General features: G+C 28.8%; 2 protein-coding genes across 5 annotated transcripts in view; one reads left to right on the top strand and one right to left on the bottom strand.

Moving 5' to 3' along the window:
- The first annotated feature begins 4,531 nt into the window (after positions 1–4,531).
- LOC107444053 (evolutionarily conserved signaling intermediate in Toll pathway, mitochondrial) lies at positions 4,532–18,457 on the top strand. 2 transcript variants are annotated; one of them, XM_021145236.3, is made up of 6 exons: positions 4,532–4,756; positions 5,586–5,711; positions 7,569–8,095; positions 11,073–11,296; positions 14,537–14,744; positions 18,075–18,457. In XM_021145236.3, the coding sequence occupies exons 3-6, from the start codon at positions 7,579–7,581 to the stop codon at positions 18,368–18,370; spliced, it is 1,245 nt and encodes a 414-aa protein (XP_021000895.2). In that variant the 5' UTR covers positions 4,532–4,756; positions 5,586–5,711; positions 7,569–7,578; the 3' UTR covers positions 18,371–18,457. The 2 variants fall into 2 exon arrangements, with proteins under 2 accessions (XP_021000895.2, XP_071038133.1); XM_071182032.1 differs by having other exon boundaries at positions 4,572–4,749.
- A 3,342-nt stretch (positions 18,458–21,799) lies between these two features.
- Positions 21,800–26,492, bottom strand: part of LOC107452057 (uncharacterized) — a 51,206-nt gene continuing 46,513 nt past the window's right edge. For all 3 annotated transcript variants that reach the window (XM_016068344.3, XM_071182031.1, XM_016068343.4), the window contains exons 8-10: positions 25,378–25,490; positions 23,524–23,718; positions 21,800–21,972 (exon numbers count right to left, since the gene is read on the bottom strand). In XM_016068344.3, coding sequence (XP_015923830.2) covers positions 21,875–21,972; positions 23,524–23,718; positions 25,378–25,490 — 406 coding nt within the window. In that variant the 3' untranslated portion in view covers positions 21,800–21,874. The remainder of the gene's footprint in view (positions 21,973–23,523; positions 23,719–25,377; positions 25,491–26,492) is intronic.

Genomic DNA, 26,492 nt, shown 5'->3' with positions numbered 1-26,492 from the left:
ATACACAGAGAATATAAATAAAATAATAATTACATGCAATTCCTAAAATTAAGGAGAATTTTAAGAAAAATTACAGTTTCAAGGAAAATACAAAATGTCCCAAATTAAATAACTTCTAAATTTTTCAAATTAAAATAGTTTTCACTCAGCTATCAAATCAAATAATACATAGAGAATATAGATAAAAAATAATTACATGTGATTCCTAAAATCAAGAAGAATTTTAAAAAGATTGCAGATTTAAGAAAAATATGCTATGCTCATAAATGATTAGCTTTTAAAATTTTCAAATTAAAAGTTAAATTTATAAATTTATTTTGAAACTTAAACACCTTGGGCTCCCTGATTTCGTTGACAGGGGCTAATTTTAAATGATGAATTAGTTTACAAGATTTTCTTTTTTTGATATCGGCCACAAAAAAATAAGGTCTTTAATTTTGAAATGAACTTTTTTGAAAATTAAACACCTTATAATTTATCAAGATCAATTTATGATCACAAATTGTAAGCATATTGTTGACAAGAACAAATTTTAAATAAGAATAAAAAATTTCACTCTCAATGAAAATAGTCATGCAGTTTTCATGTGACTAATAGCCATTGCGAAAATCAACATTAATTTTTTTAAAACAAACAGTGGGTATTCAACAGTAACATTTACAAAAAATGAAATTACAGAAATATTTTACATCTCAATGCTTTAATCAATCAATTTTTAACCGGCCACGGAGTATTTGGCACCCATCGATCAAGATTTTTTAGAAAATCCTCAATTTGTTCTTATTGTGACTCTCAACAAGGTATAATACACTTGATTTGCCACTGCCCAAAATTTCATGCACAGCGTGGCACGGAACTCTAGGACAAAACGGAACATCAGCTATTCTCAAACTTTACCTGCAGAAGAATTATTAAAGAAATCATCAAAACTACACTTGAGGACATGTTAAATCCACCAGATTCAATTAACACTGTAACCTAGCTGTCACCCCGTGTCAACAAACTCTATCAACTCATCTTACAATATTTGTTTTAGTCAAACTCTCAGGTTATCCATGACTTTTGAACCTTTTGTATCTTAAACTTCTTTGTGATTCTAATATTTTGCTTCAATTAATGATATTCATTCTCTTATACTTAATTTTAGAGTTAAAATGCATTTTAACTTCTGTGCTTTAGTTTAAAGTTACGTTAAAATTATTTTCTATGCTTTTGTTTAAGGCATTTTACTATGCCTCTGTATTTTATAGTGTAAATATTTTCATAATTTAATTTATTCCTTATATGTCATTTATACTTGTTGCTAATGTAATTTTTTGTGTTTTATGTGTTTTATGTATGTTTTGTCTGTAGAATGTTTGTTCTACTCTCGTGTGCCCTGAATAGGGCGGGTCGAGGTATAAATAAACAATCTCAATGCTTTAAAACCTTTATAAGGACATTTAATTTTAAATTGATAAATTAAACATCAAATGATAAATTAAACCCTACTATTTGAGATAAATAATTCTTAAATACAGTTGCATACTACATAAAAAAAATACAATATCATATTTCAAAACAATATTTTATACATTAATTAATAATATTAAAGTATTATTATATTATCATTTAATTTTAAATTGAAAGCGATCAAAAGATAAAATAAACATTACTATTTCAGACAAATAATTGTTAAATACAGCTGCATATTATATAAAAAAAATTCAATATTTAATTTAAAAAAATATTTTTTAAATTAATTATTATTGTTATAACATTCAATTTCAAATTGAAATTAATCACAGCTTCATACTATTTGTGAGAAATAATAGTTAAATACAGTTGCATACTACATATAAAAATTACAATATTAAATTTTGAAACAATATTTCACGCATTATATCATATCAAAATAAGATCTTTCAAATATTAATTACCAAAAGCAAATATTCCTCCTCCTATTACCAAATGAGGTACTTCATGTAAACCTCGTCTGAGCAGCCCAACCACTGTAAAATATAAACTGAATTAAAGTTTCAATATAAAATAAATTATGAGTAGTTATGAGAATGTTTTCTTTAATTATTTAATCAATTAGGATAGACGTCAAAAGACAACTTTTAAACCAAATGCCAGACAAATAATAATTGTTAGACACAAAAAAGATGGTTCATACTCAAAAACATAAAAAGAATAATTAAATATTGGTTCTGACAGTATTATTTGATTTCAGAAAGTGGGAAGAAATTTTTCTACGTTTATTGTAAATGTATTAGCTATTACACAGTTCTAGGTTAAAGTGACAGTTAATTCAGATAGGCATATGATTTATGATGGTCTCATTCAGTTGAGCTCAGAAACAAGAAGTAATTTTTTATTTATATTTCAATCAGAAATGCCATCTACTTATAGTTTGAGTCACCTTAACTTAGCAGTGTGTAGCAGTTAAGGCAGGGTTGGGATTTTGGATGTCCTAAACTGGTTTTGGACAGGACACGTGGGTTTTACTGTCTTAAACTGAGAAAAATTTCTTAGTGCACAACATGCAGTCATAAAGTTGTGCCTCCCTATTCTAAATATTATCTTTTGAATATAGAAAATAAAAAACACTTTATGAACACTTTTCACTAGTAAAACTACTACCACATTATACAAGCGGCTTTGTTGTGCCACACATGATTTTCATGGCAATTGAATTTCTAAGATAAAATTATCGATAAATTAAAATAATAATGAACAATATAAAAACGAAATACTGCATATAAGTTGACTTTTTGAACCACCAAAATTTTACGAAAATCAGGGTGTCGACTTATATACTGGTAATAAAGTCAGACATTTGTTGATCATGAAATCTACCATCAAAATGCTGTCATGTGCACCAAAGCCAAACATGAATTTAAGCAACCTTAAAATTTTTATGACATTCCTATGATGCTGATCGTGACAATTGCAATCAAGGTAATACTACCTCATTTTTTTAATTTGCCATAAAGATCTAGATATAAAGCAAATTACTCAAAGCAAAGAACTGGCTACCAATTTTAACCATCTGGTTTAACTCTTTTTGTGATTTTTATTTTTAGTGTCTTGTATGATATTGGTTACAGATGTGAAGAATATGGAGTAAAAATTTGATCAGCATTTTGATTTAATCACATTACAAAAGTAGAACACGCTTAATGAAATTGTAATCTTGCAATTACAGACACTTAAACTTTTATTAACTAATCTTTATGGTTAATTAATGTAATTGCATTAATATCATAGTTTTCCATAGAAATAAAAAAAAAGGTCACTACCTTTTAAAAAAGGACACTTAGAGTTTTGAAAGAGAACTTACAGGAAAATTGGAAACATTTTACCATAAAAATTTATTAAAATGTGTAATATTATATAATAACTGAATTCGATCTTTAACTACTCTTAAATTACCCTCTAATACTATTTTATGCATATATTTAAAAATAATAATTCTCTCTCGTTATCAAAACAAGAGAAAAACTTGTTCTTGTAGTTTATAAAAATAATTAAAGGCAGGTAAAAAAATAAAATAAAAATAAAATAAAGAAATAATTAATTGATAAACAAATTGAAAACTTTTGCAATTATTTAAACTGAAAATTATAGGAAGGTGAGCATTTTAAAAAAGACCTTTCTTTATAAAAAAAAATTTAAAAAAAGTTTTTATTTATAAATAATTTCTAATCATTAAAAAAATTATTAATATCCCCCATTCAAAAAGAGATGTACTTATAAAATGTAACGAATTGAGAATAATCCTGACAAGAGTAAATATTTGTAATAGTAATCAGAATTAAACCTGTAAAAACATATAATTTTACCAATTAATTATTAATTAATTGGTAAAATTATCATTTTAATTATTATTTCTCAAAATGGAATAAGAATAAAAAGGCAATGTTTTACGTGATGGTGGCTCAGTTTTACATAGAGTGCACATTAATGGGGCTTAAAGGGTTGGCACGCGAATTAATATACATTTCACAAAATTCTTCTCAATCATTATTCTAATAAAAACTTAAAAAGTACAGTTAAAAGCTTGTACACAATGAATGTGTCGACATACAAACTTATAAAAATAAACTGAGAATAATTTCACAAATTAATATGCTTAGTTCAAAAATTTCTTCTCAATCATTTATAAGCTAAAAAGAACACAGAATATTAAGTTAAACACCCGTAAATAAGGAGTATCTCAACATTCAAACTAACGAAAATTTGACCTCTAATGAGTTAGGAAATTTAAAACGGTGCGCAAGGTTTCTTTAAAATTTATACATTACCAGCAGACATAATAAACAAATCAAACTGAATTTTTTGCTAGTCGTCAATAGCCTATATTTCTATCATAGAGGAGATTTTTTATAAATTTGCAATTGGAAGTTTATTATTTATTTACTATCTCGCTTTTGGAGTCAGTAATTCATAAATGAGCTTCTGTATGACTATTTTTGCTACATCAACTAAAAGATAGAGACCCGAATAATTTAGGTGTTAACTGTGTCATCCAATTGAACTTAATACTGTGTTGTTATGCGTGATTCTAAATTGAAGCAGAAATTTGCCCTTACCTACTTTCAAAATGTAAATAAACTAAAGCCTCCTTTTCGCTCAAGAACTTGAGAAACTATACTATAAAGTATTAAATAAATAGTCTAAGGATTTGCTTAGATATATTTTTATGAATAAATATCCTATACAATGATCCATATTTCTGCTTAAATAGAAACAACAAAAAGTTATGTAAGAGGTATAAATAAAAAGTTGAATGCATGCATGAACTTGCTACATTGTTCAACCATGTACTTTAGATAATCTTTGCTTATATTTATTTGCTGAAAACTTTGAAATATTTATAATGTGTTTCTTGTATTTGTTTCTGTATTATAAATGTTTCTTGTAAAATAAGTTGCGGAGGATTCCAGTAAATATAAAAATGTGTCAGTTTTTTTTTTCTGACATCAATTATTCTTGCCCTTTGTTTTTCATGTCAGAATATCATAAATTGTTAAATTATAGTGGAGGTAATGGGGGTAATCCATCATCTGACACAATTATCTTCTATTGAGTTAAACAAGTTTTGGACAATTCTCATCGCAATTCCATGCTGTGTGCTGTTCTTTATGTGACGCTGAGCCAGAGACTGGATCTATCCTATGTAGGTAAATGACCAAATAAAGTGAATCCAAATACTGCGTGCAACGAAGTTTTAAAGTGGAAATAATGCAGTGATCTGCCACATTTGTCTACGATAAATAGAGAGAATTTACTTTTTTCAAATTCTTTAATAACTAAATATGTTAGCCGTTTCTGCAGTAGTTGTTTAACTTTTCATTTAAACCTTAAGAAGGCTTTGCGACGCCGCAACGGAACTTTTCGAATTGTAACTAATGTTGAGGCAATAATTTGCTCAAGATGGAGAAAAAGAGCTTTTTGTGGCAAAATGATGAAGATAATGATTTGTGTTTAATACTATTATTAAAATAATTATTAAATGTCGGTAATAATGAAAAAATTTTATTGTGATCAATTATTTTCTTACTTTCTGTATTAATGCCTTCATCCTACCAATTTTGCAGGTTTACCAAAAATAAGGAAGCAGCTTGGAAAAGATTCAGTGAGTCAGATATCTTAACTTATTGATTCTTATAAATAAGTTTGTGTGTTCCATCTGGCTCAACACATTTTCATTTCCTTTCCATCATGTAAGTACTTTAAAGATTTTCTTCTAAATTCTAGACTCTTCTAGATTCTAAATTTTTCTTTTAAGTTAGCTCCTTTATTTATTTCAAATGATTTAACTTGCATCACATAGCATATTTTACTACTAATAAATCAAGCAAGAAACTGCCTGCTGACAAAAATTTTTTTGCTTTTTCATATTTAGGATGGAACATATATTAATTTTCAGCAATGAAAAAAAATGTTTTTTTGGGTCGAGAATTCGAAAAAATTTTTTAGTTTGAAGTGGTTAAAAAAATAATAATAATTTTTCCCCTTACGGGGAAGTTTATTTTCTTTATTTTTTTCCATTCTGCATTGTACAGAAATATATTAAATACAAGAGTGCAGGAAATTCTTAGAGCCTAATACTTTAACATTTCCCAAGCACAAAAATTTTTTGGTTCGAAATTTCTGCCAAAATTTTAAGTCTTTTTTTTTTACGTTATTTTTTCAAAATATTCATAGGAAGTTAAATCTGTATTTTATTAGCATTTTCCTCATTATTTAACTTGAATCCGCGCAATTCTTAAATGAACTAGCAAATGTGTTAAAAATAACAGAGAGATCAAAACATCCATTATTGAAATTGTAATAATTTATGAAATTAAGTTTAAAGTCCAACTTATAAACTTGAAATTTTAAACTGACACGAAGTTATTTGTGTTATATTTAACATAGCAGAAAATATTTCCTTTTTTTTTTTTAGAAAATTAGTATGACATAAGGAATTAAAGTTTTTTTTAGCATTTTAGACCAAAAAATTTCCCTAAGGATGCCTGGATTTCACCATTACCTTTTTCTTGCAATCAGACATATTCTGCATCCCAGATTAAATATAATAATTTAGTATCGTAATTTCTGTATGAGGCAGATTCTAAGTATAACTTACATTATTATATCTAAATAGATCTCAAATCGCCTCAAGTAATCAATTCTTTTTCTTCATTCTAATTAACTTTTTCTTCATTATCATATATCTTTACTTCATTATCATATACTTTTTCTTCAATATCATAAATTTCTCTTAAAATTTCATTCAGTTTATAGTACATAATTCATTTTAGAAGCCATTATTATTAAAATTATTGTCAATTTTCAATGAATACAATAATATTCATTGAAGGTTGAAAAAAGGTTGTATACTAAATTATAGGTACAACCTTTGTCTTAAAGCAAGTTTCTCTAAATATTTTTTTTTTCTTTTCACAATATTTTTTGGAAGCATTTTACTATTATCTAATTCAAATGCTACCTACTGCAAAANGTGTTATAACAAATTTTAATTTATGAAAAATACTAAATTATACAACCTTTGTCTTAAAGCAAGTTTCTCTAAATATTTTTTTTTTCTTTTCATAATATTTTTTGGGAGCATTTTACTATTATCTAATTCAAATGCTACCTACTGCAAAATATAAAGTCTTAAATTATTTGCCATTTAGTTTTTTAATGTAATTAATTAGTTTACATTTTAAAACTTTCTTTGCTAAAATACTTTTGTGTTTTGCAGATATGCTACTAATGAAGACTTAATTCTATGCGTCTTCATTTACTTAAATTTTTTATTAATATTATATAATATATATTAAGTATGTTTTTTTTATGCTTTTGTTCTGATTCCCATTTTCGTCATATTTTTAAATGTTGATGTTTTCAATGTAGTTTCAAATGCTTATAAATTTGAATGAATTATATTATATCTTAAAAAGGATTTTTACTACACTTCTTATATTGCTTAGTGTACCAATACTGTAATTTAAAACTAAATCTACATCATAATCTTTAAGGGAAAAAATGTAATTATTTTTAAATTTATATAAATATTAATTTCTTTTCAGTATTGTTTTAATGAAGATGCTGCGACATTCTCTTCTGCAACCAAGATTGATGAATATATCTCACTACTTTTTTCAAGAAGTGTACAATATTGGAAAGACACATTTATCATCACCTCAATGTGTTAGTTTACTAAATAAGACAAAATTTCTTCAAGTTCCATCATTACACACATCTGCAAAAGTGCATTGTAAAAAACATGAAATGGAAGTATCCCAAAAAGATTTGGCCTCTAGAGAACATTATTTTAGAGAAATTAAATCAAAAGATAAAGAAACGTTCTTAAAAGTCATGAAAACCTTCGATACTCCTGATAAACTTAGAAGAGGCCATGTTGAATTTATTTACGCTGCCTTGAAATGCATGGAAGTTTACGGAGTTAATTTTGATCTAGAATCATACAAAAAATTGATGGATGTGTTTCCAAAAGGAAAAATGCTTCCAAGAAATCTTATTCAAGCTGAGTTCTTTCATTATCCAAGACAACAAGATTGTGCCATTGTTCTTTTAGATCAAATGGAATATTATGGTAATTTAAATATTTTTTTTATTTTATTGAAATTTTCACATGAAATCTTCCTGTTTTTTATGTTGATTTATATGGGATTTATTATGCCTAACTGAGAAGCTGGAAAATACAGGGTAATTAAAATAAGCTAAAAAGATTTAGAAAATAGGAATACTTTTTCTAAAAACCAACACAAAACTATAACTACCTGGAAAAATTAAAATTACGAGCCTTTTTTTTTAAGAATACATATAGCACAATAAACACAAAAAGATAAGAGAGAAAATTGAAAATTAAAAAGTTTTATTTACTGTGCATAAGCTGCAAGAATATGAAAAATCATAAAATAAGTTAAAAATATAGAGAAAATCTATATATATAAAATCTATATATTAGCACTGGCCGATGTTAAGATTTTGGCATCACTATGTATCGCCACTCTAACATCGCAATATTTCGATAAATTGTGATGTTTCGTTTCACTAATATTTTTTATTGTGTCATATTGCACTTTTTTATTGATAAGTTGAAGAAATTACATTCTTGTACTAAACTCAATCCTCAGTTCCCTTACAAGAAATGCTATAAATTCATCTAGTTATTAACAACTGCATTTTAAAAAACAATGAATCACAACAATCTGGAAGCTTTTATTGTAACTTGTTAAAATCTATTTCTTTTAATGTTTGAAAACTTTTTACAATACAATTATGATTTTAATGAAGATTGATTGATACTTTATGAACTAAAGATAGCATACTTTAATTTTTCATGTTTTTTAACTGTTAAATTATGAGATATTTTTGTTAAAAAATTTTTTTATAAGTTTAGGGGAAGTATTTAAGCTTAAAAGTTCAATTTGTATGTGTATAAGTGGGATATAACATGATATTGAATAATGTAAATAAAAATGTAATAGTTGGAGAGTTCGGGATTTTGTTGCATATTCAATTTAAATTTTCTTTTTATTATTTGTCTACCAATTACAAATCTAATGTTTTCTTAATTTATAAATTGTGCTGAGTGTATTATTATGCTTGTGGAATACTCATGGAATTTTTTTTCTTTCAGAAATTCAGTATGAACCATGCCTAATTGTGCTTGTATTGCTTATTTGTTATATTTTTTCCATAAAAAGCTTTTTTGTTGTTGTGTATACTTGATGTTGCTCCTTTAAATAGTTGAAATTCTAACTCATCTAATCATTTTTTCAGTCATACTAAGTGTAATTAACTTGGAATTTAAATTTTCTTATATTTTGCTATAGATAATAAAAAATGTAACTTCGAAATTAATTACATTAAGTTAAAAGGTGTTCCAAAACCTATCTCATGTTTTTGCCTTAGTATCTTAATTTTTTATGGCCTAGATTGTTTCTATAATTTGTTTTCAAAATCTTTTTAATGGTCGAACAGTTTTCTCATTTCTTAGCGATTTTATATTACTCACTTGATCAAAAATTATTTTATGTCAGAGATATTAATATATTATTTCTTGACTTTAATATAAAAACAAAAAATTGTGATAATATTCCAGTAAAGAGAAGCTGAGAACTCAAAAATATTTTACAGCTAAGAAAAAAATTTCTAGTTTTGTTGATATTGCACACTATTGAAAATGCTTTTTAAATATTATATGCTTTGATAAATGATTGATTAAAAATGTTATTTAATGTATTAGAAGAATAAAATAGCAGTTTTAAGTAGATTAACTTTATTTTGAACATTTCTCATCGATTGAGTCATAACTAATCCATATGTAACTGTAAATTTAAAATCTCTTAAAATAAGTTTATAAATCTTGATAGATATACAAATTTATCAATTTAAATTGATTTACTATTTAAATTTTATGCATAATTCAACTAATTATAATTATTTTTATGCCCACTTACAGTAATTTTTGCTTTTTCTCTGACTTACTTTATTACTATAGTTTTAAAACTTGAACCTGTTTAAAAGTAAAAGTTCTAGTGATTATATTCATATTATACATCATCGTCAACATAATTATATATTGGTATTTCCGAACTTTTTCAATTGATACTAAATTTTTTAAGTTGTAGTTTGTAATAGATTAGTTCATTTGGCTTGCTTTTTTAACTAATATATTTATTTTTTTTATGATTATTAATATGAAATATAATTATTTTTTTGTTGATAAATGAGGGCTTTTTAGACTTAGTTTGCTAATTTAGTTTATATCTATTGTTAGAAAATTTATTGTTAGAATATTTATTTAAAAAGTTTAATTACATTTTTATTGGAAGGGTTATTTGTTTTAATTTTTATTGCAAATAAATATAGTATAATATGAACATTATGTATACTTAAAATTTAATCAAAATTTTTAAAAAATGCTTGTTTAGATTTTATTCCATTTGCGGGGAGTTAATATTTTTTTTCTAGAACTTGCACTCCTTTTTCTTCATTAATTAATAAGACCGTTTCAAGGGTTTTGAAATATAATGTAACACTCTTTTTCTATGCAATGCACACGAAAAAGACTACCTAAGAAGTAATTAGTAACAATATAAAATATTAACTATCAACCATAAGGTTTTTGATGTTTTTTCCAATCATATTCTCCAATTGTGATTTGTTTTATAAATTTATTGTTGTATAAATGTGTTCCCAAATGTATATATTTTTTATAGTTTCTTTATGACAAGGAATCTAAATGCATATATTAATTTGTGGATTAATGTATGTCAAATATGTGCATTTATTGCAATTAATTGTAAATATAAGGATAGAGAAGAAAAGTTTATCATATTTTATTGCTGTCTAATTAAATCATTTATTCTATAATCATTTACATTAATTAATTTATCCTGTCAGGATAAAGTTTACTGTCTTTTTTTTAAAAAAAAGCTAAACCATATTTTATTTGGTAATTTCGACTTTCATTTAAGGTTAACTTTTTATTTCTGTAATGTCTATTTTTTAATGAATTTTCTATACTTCTATTAAAAAATGTTTATTTATTTTAAATGTAGGTGTTTGCCCAGACAGAGAAATGGTTGAGATTGTTAAGAATGTGTTTGGAAAAAGCTCACATGTTTACAAAAAATTAGTTCGTATGATGTACTGGATGCCTAAACTTAAAAATATTAATCCATATTTGATGCCTGATCCAATGCCCGCTGATCCTCGAGAACTTGCCAGATTAGCTCTGAAAAAAATGTCTGTAGATATCCGAACAAAGATTACAGAATATGAAGTAATTATAAATTCTGTATTTAATTGTATAGATTTAATTTTGTTAATTTAATTTTTTTGTTACATTGTGCAACTTATGGTCTGGGAGCCAAATGTGACTTTTGAAGCTTTTTGACTTGGCTTCTGACCAATCCTAAACTTGAAAAAATATATCTAAAATTTTACAAAAATATAAATAAAGTAAAAACTGAATAAAATGTTATTTATTGCAAATTTGTACAATTGAAATAAAAAGAAATTTCCAAAAAGAGAAATTTAAAAAATAATTTTCCAAAAGCTATTTTTAAATATTACATTAATCTGATGCTATATTAGTTATAAATTTTGTTTATAGAAAAGTGGTATTTTTAAGGTTATTGAAGCATTTAATTTTTTATTTTCCACCCCTATTAATATTTACCTATAAATGTGCGGCACAAATTTCTTGTACCTTTATTTGTTTTATTTTAATTAAATACTTTTATATATTTATTGTTTTTATTTTCATCATCTCTTTTTGCTTAAAAAAATTAATTTATACATTAAAATAATACTTTTTTTTTTTAAATAGGAGTAAATACAATCTAAATTTTTACTATTACAGGTTTATATAATTAAATTGCCAACAAAGATGATATTCTTTCCTTTGACTTGTTATTTGAAAAAGATTGTGGATCCCAGTTTTTATATAATATTTTATTGTAATTGGGGAACAGTGAATCATCTCAGCTTTTTTCAAATAATGTCATTCTGATGAATATTATATGTGATGTAAGTAAATTATACATCAGATGCAACTTTCTTTTTGAAAAATTTATTTTGTCCAAAACTTAAATTTCTCATTGACGGAAGGCTTCTTTTATTAATAATAGTCAACTTTTTTATATCCATTGTCCACTTTTGTATTTGTATTAGTAAACTTTTTCTAACCACCCACCATCTTATTTAGCCATCCACTGGTTCCACTATAATTTAGATTTATAAAGTGAGGAATTTACTTTATTAAATTGTTGTCACAGTGTTTCAGTATTTTAAAGCAAATAATACTCTAAACCTTCAAATTCTATAAATCTTTGTTGCCTCTGCAAACTAACCACCTTATCTGGCTTTTAGCCTGGGGATTTTTCTCCTTTATTTAAAGTGGTAGTAGAATTTTTGTTTTTACATACATTTGATATTAAAAAAAACATTTGCCCACCACAATCTGTAAATAATTAACCAATATACAATGTCTATCAGCTAAATAAAATCGCTTTGATTTTTCGCCATTATTAGACTGAATAAAAAATTAACATGTGCATTATAAATGTCTTTATCTAAACACACATTTACAGGGAGTAACTAACTTGCATAAAGAAAGAACATTGATTAAATAAAAAAGATGTTCCATCAATATGAAGCCACTTATTATTATTACCACCATATTTTTTATCTGACTTAAAATATGTGATCTTGTATATCATTTATCAATCTCAGGCATTATAATTATTCTGAGTTTCAATGATGGCGGTTATCAATTTTACCACTTACTGAAACTGCTTCTTTTTTCTATATAAAGCCTTACTGAGGTAAGCCCTTCATGTTTTCTTAGGGATTGAAATCATAAGAAAGGGGAGGTCATTCTATGCATGCACCCTATTATGCAAAAACCACCAATTTGAAGATTTGACAGCGTAAATGAAGGCATTCTCTTGCTGGAAAAATCGAACTTAGTTCAAATTTCTGTAAATGAGCTTCTAATATTTTTCTTAATAATTGGTAACCTTTGTACAATCTGGGAGAAAAGCTACTTTAAGTTTAACGCTTTAGCATTTATGAGCTTTCGCATTGTTGTCACTTTAGTGAAGATTTTGTCATCTACCATTTCATTTTATATATCCTACAAAAAATTTTAAAGATAAAAATAAATTAGCAGTAGCCCATATTAAAAGCTATCCACAAACAAAGGAGAGTAGAAAATAAAAGAATTAAGACAGAACAGAGTGACAGAAACTGTTTTGTGTGCTTTTGCTATGACATGAGAAAATAAATAAGAGGATTTCTTAAGATGAGAGCTCATTAACCAATTATGGGAAAGTTTCAGAAATGGTAGTAAACATAATCTAGCCTCTCATTCTGGTTTTATGGTAAGGTTACGTTAAATAAATAATGTTATAAATATTTTTTTAATTAATGCTAAAGACATTTCTTATTTCATTGTTTTTGTTTAAATAGTTAAATTGAAAGTTAAGTTCAGTATCAATCAAAAAAATCTGAATAAAAGCATGAAAACAGGAGCACTGACTTGTGGGGAGTAGGAACCAAGTTAACTAACTCTGCTTTTATAAGAATAAATTTGTGCTGTTTCAATGAATAACTTGTATTTATTAAGTAAAAAAAATTCTGTTCACATAAATGGATAATGTAGTTCTTCTGTAAAATGTCATTCCTTGTCACCCTATATTTACATTCTGCCAGCCAAACCTGACACAACTGCCTTGATGCTCACCTCCATAGACTTATGATCTTTCACAATTTTCAAATTGTGTCTTGTGCGGGGAGGACTCCCCAATGAATGCTGAGCATCTGGGGATCTAACCCGCAGTTACTAGCAACATCTATGACAGATACTGGAATGCTAGGGAACAGTGGCAGGCACTGCTAACTGACTGATTTTCTCTTGATATTTCTATTGTTGATATTCTATTTAATGTTTCTTTGCTCTAATTATTTTTATATTCTGAATATTTTAATGTTTTAAAATTTTTTTTAATTGTTCTTATTCCTTATGGGTCTGTGCGGAGTGTTTTTACACTCCGGCAAATGAGACACATCAAGGACTGCTGCTAGAAATTTTAAAAAAAAAGAAAAACATTTTGCCAGCCAGGTGGCCATGCGGTCAGTCTGCTTGACTGCAAAAACCAATGGTTGCCTGTTTGAATCCCTCTCAGTGCATGATGTTTGTGTGTTGTCCTCTGATGTGTGAATGTGGCCCACTCTATGAACGAATTTTTGGCTGTGTGGTATGGATGGCTTAGGGTCATAGGTGGTCATAGTAACATTAAATGAACAACAGTTCTGTCATCTTCTGAGGCGAAGAATGTGAAGTACAATGCCTGCTGTTGGAAGAAAAAAAAATGCATTCTATTTCATTTTATCACCATTAACATTCAATGTTTTTATTTTATTACCTATGAGATTTGAAAATGAAATTCAATTTTTTTTTACCTAAACCAAAATATGCATTTCTTATTTTAGAGTTGTGATATTATTTATTTATTAGGCTAAGGAGATCGAAGAATCCAATGATAAAACATGGATTATGAGTGCTCAAAGTCCTGTACAACAGAAACTAATTCAGCAACATCCTGTAGAAAAAGCTCTTTTTATTGAAGGCCCGTCATTGGTTTGGTTGAAAAGATTATCAATGTCCTACTTTGTCTTGCGTGCCGATCCCAAATTCTATCCAGATTTAGAAGTTGATGATGATGGTATGTCTTGTTTTCTGCTTCAATATTGTGTACATTGTGGAAACACCACTATTATTTTTTTTTATAAGAAAAAAAATTTTTTTACTGAAATTTATTAATTATATTTGTAATATATTAATGATGAAAATTTATTTTTGTATAACGATACATGTTTTGACTGTATTTAAAATAATTCATGAAAAAAGGGGGGAAACTAATGATGTACGTAAAATTCTGTAAATATGAAACAAAAAATGATGTATATTTCATACCTGCCAACTTTTAATCCCTTCCATTATCATTTTTCCCAGTGGTATTAAAATGGAATTAAAACTTCAATTTTAAGCAAACAAATACGTTGTATTTGAAAAAAATTAAGCTGACAACCATGATAGTAACGCATATTAATATGTGCGCTTAATTTTTGTAAGAATAGTGGTGATCAAAATCATCTAAAAATTGAGTTTATAAAAGAAAAAATAGTATATACTTATTACCACTTTAAATATGAAAATAAAATCTTCCGGAAAATCCGGAAGAGTTGGCAGGTATGATATTTCCTTTCTGAAGTCGTTTCTGACATCAAATTTTTCTTCAGATCCAAGAGTTTCTGTTTTTCTATCAATTCTATTTTTTCTATTTTTTTTTCTAATTTATTATTGTTTTCCCCCTGAGATGATGTTAAAAATAACCACACTAGAATATCTTCCAACTTTTAGCTCATTTTTTTGAAAAAAGATACATAATTTATTGAATAACAATGAATAAATTAGGAAAAGGACATGCATTTATTAAAAAGTGCATTAGTGCTTCCGATTGCGCTTTTCAAACCAAAATAAACTAACAAGATTTTTTTAAAAAGAAATAGGTTTCCCTACTAGCCAATTTTAGCAGTTCATTTTAGTTTTCACTTCAACGAAAACCATAATTAGGGTTATTTTATTCATATTTAACTTATGTTAATGCACCAAGAACTAATTCATAACAAGACTAGATTTGGCTCCAGGACTGGTGCTTGAAATTTGAATTTTTTAATGTGTCTTATTAAGAGATGAGAGATTATTTACTAATTAATTTCAATTTTGATGAAGTTTGACAGAAAGCTGTAAGTTTTGACAACAAAACTGATGTTCGAAAATGTTTATCCACTTCAAAATTTAATCTTTTAGTGTTTGGCTTTGTCAATCCTCTAGCAAATGTTCCTTAAAACTAATTGTAAACTTACTGTAAATTTAATACTGTATATTTAAAGAACTTACTCTAAATTATTATTATGTAATATTAAGTCAAGCATTTGTGATCATTTTCCCTCTTGATTCCAAGGGACTCACCATTAGTTTTGATCAACACATAAAAATGGACAAAATTTACTCCCTTAAAATGTTTAAAAAAATTGAAAGCACAAAAATATTTCAGTTCTAAAACTTTTAAAATATTTCTTAATGTGTACATATAAGCACACCGAACAAAAAAATTAGTCACCCTTGGAGAAATCATTAATAACAAGTAACACTTGTCACACAAGTCATTAATAACTAGTAACACAAGCATTTGGATTCGACAACATCCTGGAATCAGTTAGGAAGTGAGTCCACAAGGTTTTGGAGGTACATCGAATCCAGTTTGAGCCACTCGCTGAGGATTTGATTACACAAATCCACCAAATTTCGATGATGCTGATTTCGACGTTTTAGACATTATTCCAATATGTCCCACAAATTTTCAATGGAGTTGAAGTCAGGTGATTTTGCAGGCCAGTCGAGATGTAATTGAGTGTCTGAGTATTCATGAAACCAGTCGTATTCTCTTCCAGCCCATGAACTTTGCTGTTGTCATCTTGAAAAATAGGGGTATCGGCAGCATTCTCTTCATGAAGATCTTGACTGAAAGACAATATCAAATAATCCAGAATGCTAAATTAAACATGTTGGTTCATGTTAGTGGCCACCTCAGTGAGGGGGCCCAATCCATAATAAGAAAAACGACCCCAAAACATGACAGACCCATCTTCAGCTTGAGCCTGACCTAGCATACAGTCAGAATGAAATGTTTCATCTACTCTTCGTTGCAGTCGATGACGTGCGTCTTTTGAATAAAGGTAAAAACATGATTCATCGGGCTATATTACATTCCACCAGTCAGCAACTGACAACATTCGGTGGCTTCTAGCCCACTGAAGTAGCGCAGCTTTATGTGCCTGTTAGAGCAATGGCCTCTTACGTGATGTTCGACTCGAAATGTACATTGCATGCAGTTTTAGTTACAATGTTCTCTCCCTAACAGGTTGGGATAGACCTTCATTTACTAACTGAAGCAATTCCTGTGAGGTTTGGAAGCAATTTTGATTAACAAGTCGGAAAGCACGTCTCCGACAAGCAGCAATTGTGTCATGACCATGGGCATGGCCAAACACAATTGCTCCTTTTTGCCACTCGATCACATCCTTACGCTTATCCATATTTACACACAACTTCCGTTTCAAACGAAAGTATCTCATTGATAGCTACTTGCCTTTGATCTCTTCAGTACACGCAATTAAGTACCTCACTTGAACGCTGCATCATATAACGAAATCTAACGATACATAGGTGTTTGTGAACTAGGGTGACTAATTTTTTGTCCGGTGAGCTTATATATATTCCAATTAATATCAGTAAATGGCTCATTTTTCTAACAAATTTTTTTTTTACATTCAGCATGCTCTCAAAGACATTTATTCCCCCTTGTCCTTACCTAGCTACATCACAGTTCAAGTTTAAGTTGAAAATAGTGACTTAACTATTATTGTATTTTTTTGTTTAATAGTACTAAGTGTCCCAAAAGTAACTGACTATTTTGAAAAAATGGAATGCGATAGAAATTTGCAAATTAGTGTTTTCTGCACAGGAAAACGAAGAATTTATGCTCATTAGGTTTCAGTTTAATTACAAAGTTCATCAATAGATAGTGCTTGATACTACTGAGTGGAGATAAATGTAAAAAACTATTTTCTGTTGCATGTTGGGCTATTTAAACTGAAATATTTTCTTAGGCATTTGCCCATTTTGTCCATGGACAGGAATATCTGAACGTTATTGCTTGTAATGATAGTAATTTTTAAAACATTATTTTATAGTTTTTTTCAGCTATCAGCACCATCCGTTAGAAAAAAAATTTTTAGTGGATTTAAAACTTGTGTTAATAAATATTTTAGTTTCTTGAACAAGACATGGCTAACTATACTATTCCATCTCTTTCTGTTTTTATTTAATATTTCTTTCTAAATTTTTGGCTATTTTAGGGACGCCTTATGATATATTTAAGGAAAAATAATATTTTTTGAATAATTTTGACGGAGTTTTTCTTTTTCAGATGTTACAAATTTGTCTTTATTTATGTTTGGCGAACCTAAGCCTAAAGAATTGGTTTTAGCTCCCTCTTCTGTACATGAACAAGAAGACGGCATTATTATGGCAATGTGCTGTACAGGGACATCCAGTAAAGACTCCCTTTTATCATGGATTCGTTTTTTGCAAAAGTCAAATCCTAAGTTGGACAATATTCCTGTTCTTTTCAAGATAAAATCCTCACCCACAACACTGGTTTCCGTGAATGCAGAAAAAATTGGAGAAGAAGCTAAACCAGTTGAAGAAGATGCTAGGTCATAAAAAATACTTCCTGTTGAACTTTTAAATTTTAGATTTTTTTTTAAAATAGAATTAAAATATGAGATTAAATAATTTATCAATCACAAATATGTTTGTATGAGTTTTTTTCTAAGTTCTACATTTCTTAATTTAATTCTCCATTAAAATCTTATTAAACAAGGTAAATTATACATGTCTTCAATTCTCCATTATCATCTCAGTGAACAAAATAAATTGTGTGTATCTCCAATACTCCATTATAATTTTACTGAAAAATATACAATCACTTACTGTTTTCAATTAAAAACGATATCTCAATAGACTAACACATTCTGTTACGTTTGACAAATACTATCAACACATTTTTATTGAAGAATAATTATTAAAAATATGCTTTTGTAACAATGAGGATATTACCGAGTTCCCAAAGAATAATGAATGAAAATAATATTTTTAACTGCTAGCTAAACCATTCAGTGTGATTACTGATCGGGAAAGTCACGAATTTAAAAAAGGGTTTTGAAAGTCACGATCTTTTTTTGTTTCAAGCTCTTCAAGAAGTGATAATTCAGATTCAAAATTTGCGTGTTGTAATAATATTATATTGATCATATTGAAATATTAAAAATCCTGTTGAAAATCGATAAGTAACTTTCGAAGAAGCGACCTGAAATTGATTGAGAGCTTATTCAAATTTATCAATCTTTAAAATTGAAAGAATTTGTTCTTTATTATGTTTATAACTTTTTATATGAATACATTTTTATTTGCAATTTAGCTGCAAATTTAATATGTCCTTTGTGAAATTGCAAAGTTGGGTAAAACAAGTTTTTTTTTAAATTTCTGAACACCAAACCTTCAGGCAAGTGTTCTAAACCTCAATCTGAAACCAAATGTGCAGATTCGAACTTCAGGGCTATCATGTCAACTGATTTGAAAGGTTTCACCAAAACGAGGTCGACATTGAAAAAGCTCATGTCGGCAAGCACTCATTTTCTCCAATTTTCAGTAACAAATCTTTTTTCTTTACTGTTCATCTTTGTTTTATCCTCCATTTTCATTTGCTGCTCGTTCTTTGCTTTCCTATCCATAACTGTGGAAGTTGTTTGTTTTGGCAAGTTATATCATCCTTTACAGTAGCAACGATTAGTTTCGCAACACCATTTATATTTAAAAAATTGCAGAATTTTACTATGTGCAGTATACTATTGATGTCTCCAAAACCTTATTATGTCAAAAAAGTATTTTTCCCCTTGGCATTACATATCTACATAATGTTAATTAGAATTCATATTTCGAAGAGTTTCTTCTCCAAATCTTGTTATGTCGAATATTTTACGAAATAGAAAATGAATTTTTCAAAAAAATTGCAATGTAAGTTTATTGTAAACCAATTATTTTCTAATGCATGATTATTTTTGTCTTTTAAAAAAAAATTATCATTAATGCATTTACAGGATGCATAGCATTTTTTAAAGGTGCTTATTTTCGTTTTTTAAAAGCCCTTAAAGGTGCTTTTTTCATTGAGTGTTTTTAAAATGTGCTTAATTTTCTCTTTTGCAAAATGAGATTTTTCCTTGACTGTGTTGATTTTCGCTTCGAATTATAAAAAAGACACAGTTCACATTGTTCTATTCAACGTTTGCACAATTAATTCAACCCCAATCTATTTCAGCTTATTGTCAATCCGTAGCGTATGAAAACGTCATTCATTTTACATGATTCAAAATTTCGTGATTTTTGACAATTGTTAAAAACAATGCCAAAAGATTTTTTTTTTTTTGATATGACGGTTAAAACAAGATAAAACGTTGATTGTCAAAAACTATCCAATCCTGCCTAATCATGTTTTTTTTTTACCTTATTATAAAGTACTTAAAAATATTTTTTGAGTGCTTAAAAGGTGCTATTTTTTGTTGAATAATTTGGCTATGCACCCTGATTTAGACTTGTAGTCAAGTATCAATACATAAACATTCATTAGTAGTTATTTATATGTTTCATGACTCTACTTTTTAAAGTACCACCTAAGAATATATTTTTCTATTTTTTAAAACATATTTAGTTCTGAACTTGTTATCTCGAAAACTGGCTGTCTCGAAGTTTTTTTAACGTCCCTTCAACTTTGAGATATCTAGAGTATATTGTATTAATTTTATGAATATTATGCAATATTTGGTATATTTTGCAATTTTATGTACATTAAGTAAAGCCTCAGGACTGGGACATAATATTTATGCTTTTGAAACCGAGTATAGTGCTAATACTTTCCTGGAAAAGAGAACAAACTGCTAATTAAGTTGTTTTTTTATGGAAAATAAATTTTCCAAGTCATTTAGTTTTATTTCTTGATTAAAATATATTCACTTATGAAAATTCTTATCAACATATAATTTTTAATAATTTACACCTCTGTAAAACAAGTTTAGTAGTAAAAGGGTTTGACTCTTAAATTTTTCTGTCTCGCTCTTTTTTTTTTTTTTTTAGGAGGGTTATTTATTATCTGAAAATTAATTTGAAAACCATATTTATACTCCACTGTTAATCAGCTATAAGTAAGCGTTTGAAATGGGAAATAAAAAATTGCATTCACTAATTTATAATTTAATATTCTCGATTGCTATGCTCGAATACGCCATCTGGGCAGAAGATGTCTTAACCCTCCCCTTTTCCCTCTCCTCTTCTCAGTTGTATATGAATGTACTAAGATGTTTTCCCTTTTCTTAATACTTTTCATATTTAATTGTGAAAAGTATTTTTTTAAATTTCCATGACGGTTTTTTTAGAACTATGTTCAATATAGTATTTAGTTCCATATAGTTTCTTAACTTAAATTTTTTTAATCTGTTTGAAAATCAAGACTTAAACTAACGTACTTCCTTCTTCTATGACTATCTGCACGCTAATGGTGAAAGCATGCAAACTGTTGTCATAGGTAGAGACATCTGCTGTACGTTGCCTATAGCCCATTTCGACCGCCAATTTTAAGTTTCAAACAAACATAATGAGACAGCCAAGAATGGCTGTGATCTTCCTATGGACTGTTTGAACCGTCTTTCTCCCACTGAGATCCACTCCCTGAGAAAACACCGTTTGCTTCCAGTGTGGCACCATGCTCCATCCCATCAGTGGTGTGCTGGCTACCGCCCTGGCCTATCATTAACATGATGTGACCCTCGGCCTTTCCAATCGGCCATGGCCAGATTTCGTAGTGGCCATCTTAAGTGTTTAAGGTTTCAAAATGGGGAGAAGACTTTCCAACCTTGCTCCTGCTAGTCCTGATCACCTTCTTTTTTGCCTTGGCGCTTCTTTTAAGCAGCTGATGGTTGATCGGAACTTTATGCAGATATATGGGGAGCTGACGCGACGGGGCCTTCTGGACCTAGTCTTGGCTTTCCTTCTCCAGGGGGATGTGTAACAGCAACAACAAACAAACATAGGAAACTAGAACACTATTTCACTTATTCGTTTATTAATAGCATTCTATACAAGACAAGTGGAGAAAAAATTACAACAATTTTTTAACTAATTAGTATAATCTGATTCTATAGAACTTGGATATTTATCTGGATATATAACATCTCGATGCTGCGTAACAGACGGTGGCTTCACTACATCGATGCCTAGAATTTAAAATAAATATAATTTTTAGCTAAATTAGATTGAAGTAGGCAAAAACTACTGAATATCAAAACACTCTTAACATCAAAATGAAATATAGAGATGTCTAAGCTGACGTCACTTCACTTGTGATCCACAAATGGTCAATCAGTTACAGTTACTATTAGGAATACGAGTCATCCAATAGGAATAGTGGAAACGGATATTGATTGAATGATAGAGGAACAACCGATCTAGTTCAACTTCTGACTTGGACATCTCTTTGCTTTTGATAAAGATAAAACATTTCGTGAAATTGCTATCATTAACGTCATTGTATAGTGCTCAAAATTAATGAAATAAATTTTAAAAAAAGAGGACACCTTAATAACTTTTGTTCCAATGATCAGATTTTAACGTGGTTCGATGCGAATCTTTATGGTTCAAGTTTTTAACCCTAAAAATGCTTGTCACTTAGTGCAGACGAATTAAATGCTACAAAATTAGACACAAAAAGGTTGTTTGTTATTTTCCTACTAACATGTTTTTTTTTTTTCGCTTTCAACGAATTACACAATTGTGAAACTCGTTCATCTGAAGATAATTCTATAATAACAAAAATTACTTTTCCTAATTTGTTATTAAAAAATGATCATGAAATTACTAACGGTCATAATAATTACTAATGGCCATAATAATTCCAATTGGTTAGAAAAATTTTGAGTTTTTCACAGACAAACATTTACACAATTTTAATCGAATCCATCAAAACGATTTTATGTTGGCCCATCATAAATCAGTTCGAATTCCTACGTGGGGATGATAGCTGTTCATGATCATCCCAACATTGGATTTCTAAGAAACTATTTATGGAAATTTCTGATGGTTTAACATAACCATCAAAGCTAGTTGCTATTCCTTTGCTGGGGCATCAGAAATCAATCCGAATTCCGACGTTGGGGTGATGGTTACTTATGTTGGTTACTATCAAAAATATAATAGTTCATGAGGAAATTATTGATGGATATCTTCAAAATTATGTTGGCCCATCAATGGAAAACCATCAAAAATTTTGACTTGGGTGTGAATCACTATACATTTTTTTACCTCTCTCCATGTTTTTTGTATTTTTTAATTAACTTGAATTTTCAATCCACTATATGTAATTGGGAGGCAAGTGCGTGAGAATTATTCAGAACGATGGTGTGACGGTATCCAGCAGAGGAATGAAGTAGCGAAGCGATGATTTTTCGAGGATCGAATTATTTTAGACAAATTAGGGGCGCACACTTAAGCACTATTTGTAACTATGTATGTATATATATAATAGTATGATATATAGTGTTAAAATGAAGAAATTCTTGCTTAATATACTGCATACATACATGGTGCTATATCTCCCCTTAATATTAACCATAGATATAAAGGCCCCTATATTAGTCCCTGATATTAAACAATAATAATTAAATTCGGTGGACCAATTGACCATCGTTGCCTACGTTTAGTGACAAAAAGCTTTATTTTTTAGTTTGCTAGATAGAAATATTGCCCGTATTCGAAAAACCCTTACATACCTTCTTGATTGGCACAGTGTGGAAGGCTAGGAGAAAATCTTCCATCATTTGTACAAGTATATTTTTGTTTTTCTACGCTTTCTTCTTTGCTAGATCGGTTGCATGAAATAGTACATGTTGTTCCTTGTTTCAAATGGTGTGTCGTGCAAGAAAGTGTTCCTGGCTCTTCTAGTATCACCGTACAATCAATAAATGCTGAAATAAAAATTTATATCAATTAACAAAAGCTATTTATATATACATAAAAGTTACATCGTTATTCAATAGAACAGCAAGATCTGTGGTTGGAAGTAGAGCACTACAATTAGGGAAACTACTGTAGTCGCATCCAGTACTTCCCGATACTTTTTTTTGCTACAGTCCGCTACTTTTTTCTTACTTTGTATTGTAGTGTGCCACATTTCTTAAAAAAGTAGCGTAGTGAGTAGTGTTTGGCAGTAGCACACTGCAAGTAGGGAAACTACTGTAGTCGCTACTTTTTTTCGTAGTGTAGTGTGCCACATTTTTTAAAAGTAGTGTAGTGAGTAGTGCTATACAAAAAACAGTAGTATGTAGCAACTACTTTTAACGTAAGTTTAGTATAAGAGCAGGGTTCTAACACAACTAATTTTTCGAATTTGATGGGTACAAATCTCCTCTTCACACAATTTAAAATGCTCCTTTGACCTCAGTTAACAAGAACTGCGTATTTCGTGCCACGTATGACAAATATTTAAGCTAGCTAATATGAATAATGTGTTATTTATCACTTAAATCACACTTTCACATGCGAATGTACACTCTTGAAAAAATTATATTATTTCAAATAAAGGAAACATATTTTCAATGTACTTAATTTCTTAGAGGAAATAATAGAGTATTAAACACCTAATAAAATTGCAATTATTTGATAATTTCCTAGTATAGCTTAAGTTAAATACTCGCTGTCAAGAAGGGCATTAAAATTGGAAGATTAAAAGAAAAAAATTGTTTTACAATAACGAACTGGCTTACGTAAATAAGAATAAATATTTCTAAATAATTTTTCATTTTTAAGCCAATTTTTATTCAAAACCATTTTGAACATAATGTGTAAATTAATTTATTGTTGTTGTTCAGTTACGTCGCACTAGAGCTGCAAAATGGGCTATTGGCGATGATCTGTAAATTAATTTCTCCAACAAAGTTCGGTTCCTTAAAGAGTGAAGTAGTCACTATATTTCGAAAATCGTTTGTAGTCACTAAGTTTAAAAAAAAAGTAGTCTTAGTTAACTACATTTGTAATAAAGTAGTTGTAGTACACTACAAAAATAATATAGTTTTTCCGACCACTGATCGAGACGCATATTGCTGAGGTCTGCATTCTATTTTGGTACCTAGTTCTGCGCATTGTCTTAGAGTTAACTCTCTACTTATCCGGGGAATGTAGCGATTGTTAAGAAAAAGCATTAGTGTAGAGCAGCTGTTCTCGAATGGTGTTCCTACTTAAGGTTCTGTCAAAAAGTTAAAAAGATTTCGAGAGTAGAATATTTCGTAAACAATTTTTTATTTATTTATTTATACTTTGGAAACTTATAACTATATTTAGATCCAATTAATAATCCATTATTTACTTATTACTTCGGTTGCTTTTACGAAATTATTTAAAATAAAATGCCAAGCGGAACCCTGCTTAAGGTTCCGTAAAAAAGTTAAAGGCGATTCGAGCGTAGAACGTTTATTTTAAAGTTTTTTTTTTTTAATTTTTGAAACTTAAAAATTATATTTAGATCCAATCAATAATCCATTATTTTCTCCAAATTCAAAACTACTTTATAAAGGTTACGACATCATGAAGCCACAGAAAAAACAACTATATTTTGCAGCATTACTTACGTTGACATTGTTCGAACTTTTTCGTCCATTTACCTTCAGTAAAGCGACAATGTGTCTTCCTTTTGATGCCTTCTCGAAATGTATAGCCGTGAGCACAATACAGGTGGCAGGATCTGAGGAGAACAAATTTTTAAATATTGGTATTGCTATCTTTAATTTCTAAAAAACATTTAAACATTTAAGAACACTAAAATTATTAACACTCTAAACGAAACAGAAATCTTTCATCGGGAATTTCTAAACATTCAGAGGAGGGAGAATGTAAAGAATGTTCTGCAAACAGCGTCTATTTTCAGAATAACAACTTACGTAATGTGTATAATGAACAGTATTGATAAACATTACATTTTATGTCTGCACCCTTGCAAACGTTTTAACAATCATAGTCGACATAATCATAGTCTACATCAGTGGCGTAGCTACCTAGGGGCTAGGCGGGGCAGCGCCCCGGGGCCCTCAAGCTCAGGGGGCCCTCGAATCCTTACCGTAAATCTCGATCGAACTGAACTTTTGGAAATTTCTCCCATTTTCAAAATAAATATAACAGGTTGCAACCCCACTTTAATCATGACAACTCAGTTGAGAGAAATTCAAAAGTTATGCCTAGGGAATTCCCCTAAATTCTTTCTGTAGGTTGGCAGTGTTGTCAATTTGACGGATATGTGCGTTTATTGTGAATTCGAGTTAAGATTTTTTTTCGAGAACGGTTAAAAAATTAATGCTGTATCAGGAGTAAGTAAGCTAATGTCAATAAACTTTTTTGTACTGGTCAATATAGTAATTCAATTTTATTTGATTTTACCACTCATATTGATGTCCGTTAAGTCAATAAATCGTGTCAAATCTATAGATTTCGGCTACAGCTCATTGTATAACGCGAAATATCGTGAAAAAATGCAAGTCACCTGCAGTAGGTACATTAATTCAGGTCCGTGGGCAGGAGATCGTTCATGGTCTCTGTAATGCCTTTCCTTTCCAATAAATAAGCAGACCAGATTTTTAAAACAATAAAACTTAACTTTATTTAAAAACAAAAGAAATAGGCATTGTTTTCCAGTAAGAGCTTCCAGCTCTTAGAATACCAAGGGAGACCCTCTCCCGATTATATCAAACAT

The sequence above is a fragment of the Parasteatoda tepidariorum genome, chromosome 6, assembly GCF_043381705.1.
Source record: "Parasteatoda tepidariorum isolate YZ-2023 chromosome 6, CAS_Ptep_4.0, whole genome shotgun sequence".
NCBI lineage: Eukaryota > Metazoa > Arthropoda > Arachnida > Araneae > Theridiidae > Parasteatoda > Parasteatoda tepidariorum.
The sequence above is the reverse complement of the archived record's forward strand: the minus strand, read 5'-3'. Positions and strand labels throughout refer to the sequence as shown.

Coding starts and splice junctions, on each gene's coding strand:
- LOC107444053 (XM_021145236.3), top strand. CDS start 7,579: ATGAAGATGCTGCGACATTCTCTTCTGCAACCAAGATTGATGAATATA. Junction 11,297..14,536: donor CAAAGATTACAGAATATGAA/GTAATTATAAAT, acceptor TTTATTTATTAG/GCTAAGGAGATCGAAGAATC. Junction 14,745..18,074: donor TTTAGAAGTTGATGATGATG/GTATGTCTTGTT, acceptor TTTCTTTTTCAG/ATGTTACAAATTTGTCTTTA.